This window comes from Phyllopteryx taeniolatus, chromosome 8 (genome assembly GCF_024500385.1).
Source record: "Phyllopteryx taeniolatus isolate TA_2022b chromosome 8, UOR_Ptae_1.2, whole genome shotgun sequence".
Lineage (NCBI taxonomy): Eukaryota > Metazoa > Chordata > Actinopteri > Syngnathiformes > Syngnathidae > Phyllopteryx > Phyllopteryx taeniolatus.
Genome location: NC_084509.1, coordinates 4,927,238 through 4,939,037, shown reverse-complemented (window position 1 = coordinate 4,939,037; position 11,800 = coordinate 4,927,238). Strand labels below are relative to the sequence as shown.

Genomic DNA, 11,800 nt, shown 5'->3' with positions numbered 1-11,800 from the left:
CATTGCCTTTAATGGGAATGTCGACCTCCCAACATGGCTGCCACGTCGGTTAGCTGGCAAAGAGAAGCGCACTGGCGTATCTGGCCTTTATATTTATGGGTTGACACATCTGCCTCACACTTCTGACGTCGGGGAGTTCAATGCGGACTGTGACCTTCCTGTGGGCAGTTCTCCCCAACCCTACGTGGGTTTTCTCCGGGTTTCCTCCCACACTGCAAAATCATGCATGTTTGGTTCATTGAAGAGTCTGAATCGTCCATAAGTGTGAATGAGTGTGTGTGAAGGGTTGTTTGTCGATATGCGCGCTGGGATTGGCTGGTCACCAGTTGAAGGTGAACCCCACCTCTCACCCAGTCTGCTGGGAGAGGCTCCAGCTCACTCGCGACTCTAATGAGGACCAGCAGTACAGAAAATTAATGAATAGATGGCACACTGGACGACTGGTAAGCACATGCGCCTCACAGTTCTGAGGACCAAGGTTCAAATCCGGCCTCACCTGTGTGGAGTTTGGATGTTCTCCCCGTCCCTGCGTGGGTTTTCTCCGGGCACTCCGGTTTCCTCCCACATCCCCATGCATGGTAGGTTAACTGAAGACTCTAAATTGCCTGTAGGTGTGAATTTGAGTGCAAACGGTTGTTTGTTTATATGTGCCCTGTGATTGGCTGGTGACCTGTTCAGGGTTACCCCGCCTCTCGCCCAGAACTAGCTGGGATAGACTCCAGCACGCCCGCGACCCTAGTGATGATAAGCAGTCCAGAAAATGGATGAATGAATGGATGCAATTATATGCACTACTAGTTTTGGTAGCTAGCTAGTGTTGGCGCAGGCTTTTATGCTATAAAAACATGTTGCAAAAAAAAGAAGTTAATTTAGCTAATTATATTTTCAGATGATCCTTTAAGAATAAACATAGAATTTTTCAATGTCAGAAGATCCTGTTTTTTAGGCTTACACTCTTGGAGCCCATTACATCAAATCAATCAACCAACCAACCAACCACATTAAAAGGGGCTTCAGAAAAATACTCAAGTACAGAAAAATCTACTGCAGTACACTTAAAAGTATTTGTTCTTCATTACTTCCCACCACTGGTAATCAGAGCAGCCCGTCTGATGACTGCCACCGTAATTAATCACTTTATGCCCGTCTACGGTCCGGAACCGTGCTAGGCTAACACTAGTGCTGACAGGGCGTCAACAGCTGCAGGAAGTAGCTTCAGCAGAACCCGAGCTGCTAACGACTGTATGAACGTGTTAATATGGACTACTTGTAAGCCTAGCACAGGCTCCCATATCTGTCTGTCTTTATGGCTTTAGCGTGACTGAGCATTGGGCGCCAATATCACAGGACGGTTGCTAAACGGATGCAGGTCATGGGAATTTCCACTGCATTATTTTTTCATATGGAGTACTAATTGTGATTACTTTTGCCACTCCTACTTTTAATAAGCTCTGTCTTAAAGCAGAAGTACAGATATTTATGTAAAGAGAAAAAAAATAAAGATTCTGGTGTAAGCAGAAAGTACTGATTCAAGTGTTCCTGAAGTGGATATAACCCAAAAAAATAAATTTAAAAAATTGCTCATTTAGAAAATAATCCTGCGATTTAAATGGCAAATTATTGAACATATTCATTTGGTTAATACCATAATGTGTAGAGCTTGCTTGCTCTCCCCGTTTATTCCAAAACATGCTTCTTAGGTTAATTGAATGGTCTAAATTGTCGATAGGTGTGACTGGTTGTTTTTCCATATGTGCCCTGCGATTGGCTGACAACCAGTCCTATGTGTACATTGCCTCTTGCCCAGGTCAGTGGGTTAGGTTTCTGTTCACCCATGACCCTAATGAGGATTAGCGCTATAGAAAATGGATGGATATTCCATGAAACACATGAAAAATGTAATCATCATATAAAGTTCTTACATTTATAATAATTATAGATTAGGTAGGAAGGCCTTGCATGTATCCCCACATATTGTGGGACACTTACATTTTATTCATCTAGCAAATGTCCTTGTGCCCCCCCAAAAAGCACATTTCAGCTTTCAGAGTCCATAATGAACGTCTCAAAGTTTGGATGGAGCTCCGACACCAGCGCCTCCACAAAGTCCTCTATGGTGGGCCGCCTTTGAAGCATACCTGTGACACAAGACAACACACACTCAAAAAGATTAATACATGAGGTTTTTAAGATTGGACATGCAATTATTTGATTTAATTTGTATTATATTTGTCATAAATATAACAGACATGCAAAAACACCAAAGGCATGAAAAAGGTGACCAAAAAAAAAAAAACATTGAAGGGCGGGGGTTCCCCGCAGAGAATGTTTTTTATTTGAACATAAATTCAGCAATCTGGAAGACTGAAGATGACAATAAGGCAAAATAAATATTCACGCAGAAAAACTGCTGTTGATAGGCAAATTTAATTTTAATCTTAAATTTGTACAATTTCTTTGCTTTTTTTGTTCTGGGCTCCAACTTGTGCCAGGCCCATCTCCACCTGTACCTGATGCCTGATTCAAGCTGTGCCACATGAATAACATCCTTCTCTTTAAGCACTCTCATTCTGAAAAATAATTGACTAAAATCATTGTAGGTAGAGTAACCAAACATTGTACTCAAGTAAGAGTACTGTTACTTGACAATAATGTGACTAAAGTAAAAAGTAGTCCTCCAAAAAATTACTTTAGTAAGAGTAAAAAGTACACAGCGAAATAATTCCTCAAAGTACTTACTAAATAGTCACTTCTGATTTTTTAAACCACAGCAGGAACATCAATTAAAAAAAGAATTACTAAATAAAATGTGAATGCGCAAATTCTGATATTACTGTGTGTGTGTGTGTGTATGCACAGGCAAAACATCTGCAATTTACTGCACGGTGTTTTCTCAAGTTATAAGTGAGCTGAAATATCCACGTTTGGGCAAACAGTGCCAGACAAATACTACAATACATGAAAGCTGTTGCTTTTGTTCGTCGATATGTAAACGCGAGTAGTGCGCCTTCTTGTTAACGACAACCTTCCCAACATGGCCGCCACGGAGGCACGACAATCAACCGGGCTGGTTTATCTAGTTTTACCTATGGCCGTTGTGTGCGGTCATGTGACTTTCTTGTGTCGTTAGATTGGTGAACTAGACTAACTTTGTCACTAGCGCTTAAATTGGATTGACGCAAACAGCGGCCAATGCGGAAGTCGAAGTCGTAGTCTCGCGCACGAAATAGTTGATAAATAAGCAATAATTGATAAATAAAAGTACAACATTTAGATCATTGCAACGGAGTAAAAGTACCGTTGCTTCTTAACAACAGACGCGGCGGAAGTGTTTTTTTCTGGTCTCGTCTAGTCCTGTGACATATCCAAACAAAGCAGGTCGCGAGCACACAGGCGGAACCTCGTCCCGATGCACGCGCATATTAGTCCGCCGCGGAGTAATATTCAGAAATTTTATCTGTTTGGATGGCTGAAAGGCGAATGATTTGGATGCATGCATGATATAAAGTAGCCACATAAAATATTGACATTTTGGGACATTTTCACTTAGAGTGTCCTCAATTTTATTGCCAGCCATTTAGACAATGGCATTATTGGGACACAAAATTTACACTGCTATACAAGCTGTACACTGACTACTTTACATTCTAACGTGTCCTTTTTAGTGTTGTCCTACAGTGTTTTTCTAATTATTATAAATAGACATGCTATGCTAGTTTAAGTATTTTCTTCTCATTCGTCAATGTTATAACACACACAGGCTTCAGGGCGTGTGCGTGCGTTTGGCTTCTCAAAAGTCATCACGGAGAAAAAGAGTTTCATAAAAAGGTTGCGTTCCTATTAAAATGTGCCTTCTTCCCAAACAAAAAGTCTGAAAAAAACAGGTGAACTCACACACGTGACTCTCATGAGACAGTTGACTGTTATTATACTGTTGAGTAAACATGAGTGTGGTGTGTGTTTTGTACATTTGTAAATGAGCTCATGCGTGGAAGACTCCCTCCCCTTTGCTGGCTTTGCACTTCAGTAGGATGCTCGCTTTGAAGTCGTTTCGTTTCGCCCTGTGGACCTGCCAATGTAAATACACGCTCTAACCGCACCACCTCCCTGACTGGGTTTCCTGCATGGGTCACACATCTGTACTGGCACGCATGACTGGTGATGCAAAAAGGTTCACCGAGTAAGAAAACACACAAACACATACCCCCAGCGCACACACACGAATGCACAGGAGTGTATCACAGAAGCTGAAACTGGGTATGAGGCTCAGTCGTGAGAGACAGTGGTCTCCTCTTACCGAGCCGCCGCCCCACCCTGTCCTGTGGCTACAAGATGATACAGAACGTCAAGGTCCCTGACACTCTGTGACCGCACAATTCCAACAAAAATGACGTTTCTCCGTATCAATTGGCACCAATGACCTTCTTTGAAAATAAAGACCCAGCAGATCCAACACAATGACTGTTATTTCAGTTAGTGTATTCCATCTGCCCATTTTCTGTAGTGCTATACCCTGGACTGGTCACCTGCATATCGCAGGGCACGTGCACTACCATAAAGTTAGGGATATTTGGCTTTCAGGTGAGATTTCAGGATGAACCTAAAATGCACAATACTCTTAATTTGACTAAACATTTTAAAGCACATGTTCAACTGTTTGTCTCAGTACGTTTTGCACAACTTGTTGTTCTTGACACAATCTGAACCAAATTGTTGTCTCATCAGACCACAGGACATGGTTCTGATAATCCATGTGCTTTGTCGGCTTCTCTTCAGCAAACTGTTTGCAGGATTTCTTGTGCATCATATCTTAAGAAGAGGCTTCCTTCTGGGAAGACAGCTGTACAGACCAATTTGATGCAGTATGCAGTACATGGTCTGAGCACTGACAGCCTGACCACCACCCCTTCAACCTCTGGAGCAATGCTGGCAGCACTCATACGTCTCTTTTCCTAAGACAACCTGTAAATATGATATTGAGAACTTGTACTCAACTTCTTTGGACAACCATGGTAAGGCCTGTTCTCTAGTGGAACCTGACCTGGACTTTTGATCTAAACTCGTGTACTGGGGAGATGTACAAAAAAAAACGCTCCTGGGAGCAAAACCTCTCAGCCCAGCTCCCTGGGAGAATTTGTAGGAGACTGCCAAGATAACGTTGGAGCCATAACAACACTCAGGAGGATCTGATTGGATTGTTGGGGAAGAGAATAGTTGAGCAATATGGAGCCTTCAAGTAAAAATGGACCACACATAACCTTCCCCAACACTACACATGCACACACACAGAATGTTTTGAACACAGAGGTGTTAATCTCAAAATTCCACTCACTGCTGAGCAAAGCTAAAGAAGAACTGAGCTGGCGCCTGCTCATTGTGACCAGAAGATGTTTTAAATGACGAAGCATCATTGTGACCAGAGGATGTTTTAAATGACGACGCACCATTTCAGTTTTAAGACCACACACACAGGATGACTTGTTTATTTACTTAAAAGGGTGGTGGGAGATGGGTATCAACTCTAGTGATGACCTATGTGAGCGCCTAACAGCTCTGAGCCCAACATAATGAGCACTCTGGGGCCCAAAAAGCTGAACAGCCACTTGGATATTGCTTTGAAATATCTGAGATACTGCCAAGAAACAGTTTGGACACTTGGAGGAAACTTTATGAGGAGCTTCATTCTTCAATAAACATGCATGTAACTGTGGGTAGTAATGTACGGTAAATTTACCCATTCTTAAATTGAGTGCAGACCTCCACAAAGGCAAAAGTGGGGGAAAAAAAAAGAAAAAAGTGTGAAGCACTAGAAACGTTTTTGTGGCTCTGAGCACTTTTCTGCAATTGGCAGCATGCACTCTGATAAGAATGAGGCAACAGACATTCAAGGCACCATACTATCATAATTTATATGAAGGAAAATCAGATTTAAAAAAAATATTTCGAGTCATTTCAATCAAAAACAACAAAAAAACTATTCAACTAAAGTGCATGAAAAATGTTAGATTGTGTTATCAGAACACATCATGAAGGATGATACAAAATAATAGGATTGTATAATTTTTTAACATAAGGGAGGAAGCTGTGCTATCCTTCCACAAAGTTTCATGTGAATTGGTTGTGTAGTTTTTGCGTCTAATAATCCAACAAACAAAGCAATAAACGGTGATGAAAACACCATCATACACCTCCTGCCTTTGCGTTTGGTAGAGGTAATAAAGTTGAGAGTCACAGTCTAGGAAGCCAAGCAATTGCTTACTGCCTTCCTACAAATAAACATGGCTTCCTATTTCACCCGCTTACTAATGTCCACCAATTTCTATGCTTCGCTGAACCGGGGTACCCAGTCCTCTGGGCTAGGCAGTGTTCCTGCTCTTTCATAACTTAATTGGAGGCATTTAGGGGCTTACAACTTAGAAAGAGCATGCGTTTGTACATTTAAAAACAAGTGCAAACCTAAGCATGCAGTAACTTGAGCAATGTCTCTGTAGTTCTATGTACTGTAGTATGAACAGTATTGAGATGCAAAGCAGCAGAACAGAGTTCAATGTAGCACTTCTCGACATTTCTGGCTGCTTCAAGTCACCATTTGAGCTCTCTGCTCATAACTGTTTGAAACATCCATCCATTTTCTGAGCCGCTTATCCTCACTAGGGTCGCGGGCGTGCTGGAGCCTATCCCAGCTATCATCGGGCAGGAGGCGGGGTACACCCTGAACTGGTTGCCAGCCAATCGCAGGGAACATACAAACAAACAACCATTCCTACTCAGATTCACATCTACGGGTAATTTAGAGTTGTCAATTAACCTACCATGCATGTTTTTGGGATGTGGGAGGAAACCTGAGTGTAAACGGGAGAACATGCAAACTACACACAGGTGGGGCCGGGGATTGAACCCCAATCCTCAGAACTGTGAGGCAGACGCTCTAACCAGTCCCCCACCGTGCTGCCTGTTTGAAACATATCTAGGTTTAAGCTGTTACACCTCTGTCCAACCTGCAGGCAAATGATATGCTCCCAGACTCTGTAATTACACCTTTGAAGTTTGATGCCATTTCTTAAAACCACACTTAGGAGAGGCCTGTAAAGATTAGCAAGAAATTGGGTAATGGCACATACTGCCGGGGGGCTTCCTTAGTTGACTAAGCACCTTCAATGCACAACGTCCATCACAATATAAAGTGTTCTAATAAAGGCAGTAAAGCAACCACTGATCACAAGAACCAATTTCCACAGAAAATGTGCATAAAACAATCAAAACATTGGAAGAGGTCAAGCATGATGTTGACAATTATGGTTGTCAAGATCATTGGCTATATACAAGATGAAATGAAGTGAACCACTTTCTATACTATTTGACCTCATTCGAGTCACGGGGGAACTGAAGTCCATTTGTTGATTGCTGCTTCATCATTAGCCACAGACCACTTATTGAGTTTATTACCTCTGCCAAGTGCAAGGGAGTGGTCTGTCTATCTGTTTGTTTTATTCTTCCAAGGGTGTTGCAATACAATTTGGTGTATTAGGTTCAGTGTATGGGATGTTCAAGGACTAAGGATGTTCCAATACAATTTTAGTGCGTTAAGGTTAGGTTCCAGGTCAGGATATTCAAGGTCCAAGGGTGTTCCATTTCAATTTTGGTGTGTTGGATTCAAGGGTAGGGATAGTTTCTGAGAGCTGATCTATTAGCTGTGTGCTTGTTAAGGCATTTAGACACTGCACCAATTACTAAGGTTTAGTGTTCCACTAACATGTGTATGTGTTCACTGTGATGGGTTAAATACAGAGAGCAAATTTTGTGCATGCATGTTCATGACAATAAATGGTGATTCTTCTTCATCTTATTATTATTAATTTAAACATTAAACCTTGATTTGAAATCTCAAAACAAGAGCAACTGTACTTTCAAATTACTGTAGGACTAAAATGACTCGCAGGGACGTAGAGTGGATATTAAAAATCTAGACACCTCTGTTATCTGTTTTTGTGATATTAAAAAAGAGACCAAGATACACCATTTCAAAACATTTTCCACTATCAATACAGTGTGAACAAACACCTGTACAATGAATGTGTGAATGTGAATGGTTAATTCTGAACACAGCCATATCCAGTGTTAGGAGGGTTTGCACACTTTTGGAACAACATTTAATCAGTTGTTTAGTTTTACTTCTGATCTCTTGAGTTGTAATGGTGACAATTCACATTAACGATGGAGAAAATTTGAAATTAGATCTCTTAGTCTCATTTTTTTGCATCACAAAAACCTGGCATTTAATTAGAGGTGTGTAGACTTTTTATATCCATTTTTACTCAAGTTTATCCACTTTATAAACTCACTGGTCAAGGCTATGGGAACAGTCCAAGGCCATAAAGGCACTCAGAAAAAGGTCAGTTTAGCTGCTCGATCAACTCACTTCTTCCTCTTCAGCCCGTCCCCACCGACCCCACCCCCGTCTCCATGCCTCTCTGCAGATTTGAATTTCAACACTGTCTCTTGTGGAAAACCGCCAGCAGCAGACAAGACAAGGAACTGTGTAGTCCTGGTGAGGCTTGATGGTGTGCCCTCTCTGCCGCCTTGCTGAAGGGAAAGTTACACACCACAATTTACAAGGGCCTTTGTTTGAAAGGATGATGTGGATCAGGGTTGAGTATCCTTCTCCCAGTCTCCAATGACCATTGTGTTTGTCTCAAAGAATTACTTTTTCTTTCTCTCATCGGAAAATCCTGATATAGGAAATGAGGTGCCCTGACCCTGCTGTGAATAGAACAATATGTCAACACTAAAGGTGATAAATGACAATTATGATGGGCAGAATAAAAGACAGAAATGAATGAATCGATGCTACCAATGTCTCACTGCAGACATTGAATTACCTAAGAAAAAACAACCTCAGGCTTTAATAAGACATTGATAAGCCTTCCCTGCAGGATCCTTGTTGGAAGAGGGAGGAGGTGCCCCTCGGGAAAGATCTTTAGAGTAACACTCCCTGTCTGCTGATGTTCCTGCTCTTAACTACCAAGTCACCTTCTCCATTGGAGAGTCTTGTCCTGACACGCAACAGCCAGAAAATATAGGAAATAAGCCATTCACACTGACATGAATTAGCAACTAAAAATGCTATAATATGCTTGCCTGACCAGTAGTTGGTGATGGCTCGTTGTACACGAACAAGGCAAGTGAATAAAAATATTTATTCTTGCGGGCTATATGCAAAGTTGTTTGTTGACCTTTTTTTGCATATAGGGTACTTATTATTAGACTTTACGCCGATCTGATCGGTGTTATTGGTATCGGCCGATAATTAGCATTTTATGCTGATCGGCTTTCATGTCATAAGTCGCCGATCCGATCAATGACGTCATCGATCGGCCCTGCACAAGACATTTAACTCCGCGTCTTCGTCACGTATGAATCCAAAAGCTAGGTGTCTTGTTGCGCAGTACTGTAACTCTCGGACGGCTAATAAAGTTTTTTCAGTCTTGTCGGTGAAAAAAACATTTCGTCGGTGTGGGACTATTTTGCGGTGTCTCAGAAAAACAACACATAAGTTATTTGCAGTCTGTGCACAACTGAAGTACGTCGTGGGGAATGTCATCTAAATGCTTCAACACAACAAATTTGATCGAGCACCTGAAGAATGTACACAAGGAGTATGCCGAGTTCAAGCAACGCAGCATGGGGGGGGGGGCGGTCAAACGGACTCGAAGTCTGGACAACACCCGTCCATATAGCTGGGACAGTGAGAAAGTTAGAGTAAGCATGTCATTCACAGTATTTATTAAAGTGATTTAATTGCAATAAAGTAATTTAATTACAGAAAGTTAGCACCCATTATTTCTGTGATGTAATGTTGATTGGAACTAAACTTATGTTAGTGGCCAATCCTTGAATGCCCCCTAGAGGTCATTGGTGTTTTAACTTTTGTCTAAAATGCTAGAGAATAATTTGAGCTGGGATGGCTCCAGCACGCCCTTGTGAGTATAAGCTGAACAGAAGATGGATGGATACAGTATACAGTACACAAGTATATACAATAAATGAATAAGTCACGTAAATAAACACATTGCTCCATCTTGTGATCGGATCGGTGATCATTTTTTATTTTATTTTTTTTAAACTTGCTGATCGGTGATCGGCCCCAAAAATCCTGATCGTGTAAAGCCTACTCATTATTACAGGGTTGAAGACTTAAATCATACAGCAGAACAAAGTTTGGAAATTGAGGGTGGTTGTGGGGTAGATGCTACTCAACTTCCTGAACACTGTCTGCCAGCCCTTAGGACCAACCGATTAGTCTGTCGGCCAATTTTAGCCCTTTTTAAAATAACCATAATCAGCTGGATTTTTGCAGATTTTTGTCAACCCAATTTGTTTATTTTTAAATATACATTGCCAAATTACAACATGAGACAAAGATGATGACATTCTTGGATGTCCATTTTATTCTTAGTCAAGTCCATAAAACAGTACCAGTACATGCTGAATGGTGTCTGAGTAGTGCAGAATGATGGCAACTACTTGGAGCTGCAACGTCACATCATTCAATCCTCAGTAACAGGAGTGGGCCAGGCTCTGCATTCCGACAGTTTATAAGTTTATGTTATAACGACCTTGTGAAAATACCAATGGCCCAACAAGTCTCCCATTTTACGAACCGAGCTTAAGTTACTCAATGTCTGTTTTACCATAACTAACATAAGTGCACAAGTTATTTTCACAGTGAAGAACTGTTCAACACTCCGTTAGTTGCGTTTTAAGGTGCATTTAAATAGGAGCGATAGGAAGAGTTTTTTTTGTTTTGTTTTTTTCAGCGCATGCCCCCCCCCAAAAAAGATTAACATTACTGCCTGTCTTCAGCAGTTTTACTTTGTTGGAAAACACTATAATGTGACTAAGATTGGGCATCAAGAATCAATTGGAACCTGGTTTTACATTCCGGTTATTCCGGATTCATTCATATTTTAAAATTTTGGTTCCTATTTTCCATGCCGAGTCTGTCGACCCGAATAAGAACTCATTGGAAACCACTGAAGAAGAACACGCATGAAATGCTTTGGCAACGGCGATGGAAAGTGTGGCTTAAATGCATATATAAATAAAATAAATGACAAATCAGCTCAGTGCAACACTTGCAATAAGATTATATTGTGCAAAAGAAATTGCACGATTAACATGATCATTGCATGGTTTGGAAGCAATGGTGTGCCTGTCTGTGACGTGCATGCTCCAGCTCTGAGGGTTGGCACTGCAGCGAAGTCAGAATCACTGAAGTAAAACTAGACCTTACACTGATCTGACCGGTATCGGCCGATAATTTGCATTTTATGCTGATCGGCTGATTGGCTTTAATGTCATAATTCGCCGATCCGATCAATGACTCAATTTACTCTGCATCACCATCGTGTACAGTATATTTGAATCCAAAAGCTAGTTTATTTTTAGCCTTGTCACGTGTCTTTTGACGCAGTACTGTAAATATCTGACAACAAATAAAGTTATTTTAAAAAATAACATGTCGGTGGTGTGGGACAGACAACACGCCTGAGACAGCCAACACGTAATGCGTGGCTCAGACTAACAAAGACAGAGACAAATTTGGTCTCTCACGATTACACTATGTCAGATCACTGCAAAAAAAATCTTGTATTCCGATTCCACTGCATCCCGTCTTTCACGATCACTGGGGTTTATCTTGTCAACTCAAACGTGACCGGATAACTCGTTACCATGCCGACAACAACAATAATGGATCGCGCCGTGTGTATTATAAGAACAAAATGGGGGATAACGTGCG

The 11,800-nt window shown here is 41.3% G+C and overlaps 1 protein-coding gene across 4 annotated transcripts in view; it reads right to left on the bottom strand.

Annotated features, from left to right (window-relative positions):
* Positions 1-1,910: 1,910 nt before the first annotated feature.
* The window catches only part of LOC133482193 (mitochondrial intermediate peptidase-like), a 35,225-nt gene continuing 25,335 nt past the window's right edge, over positions 1,911-11,800 (bottom strand). For 3 of the 4 annotated variants that reach the window (XM_061782027.1, XM_061782024.1, XM_061782026.1), the window contains one exon: positions 8,396-8,583. In XM_061782027.1, the coding sequence (XP_061638011.1) occupies positions 8,411-8,583 (173 nt within the window). In that variant the 3' untranslated portion in view covers positions 8,396-8,410. Of the gene's footprint in view, positions 2,139-8,395; positions 8,584-11,800 lie in introns of those variants that run through there. The other variant, XM_061782025.1, reaches the window with a different exon arrangement.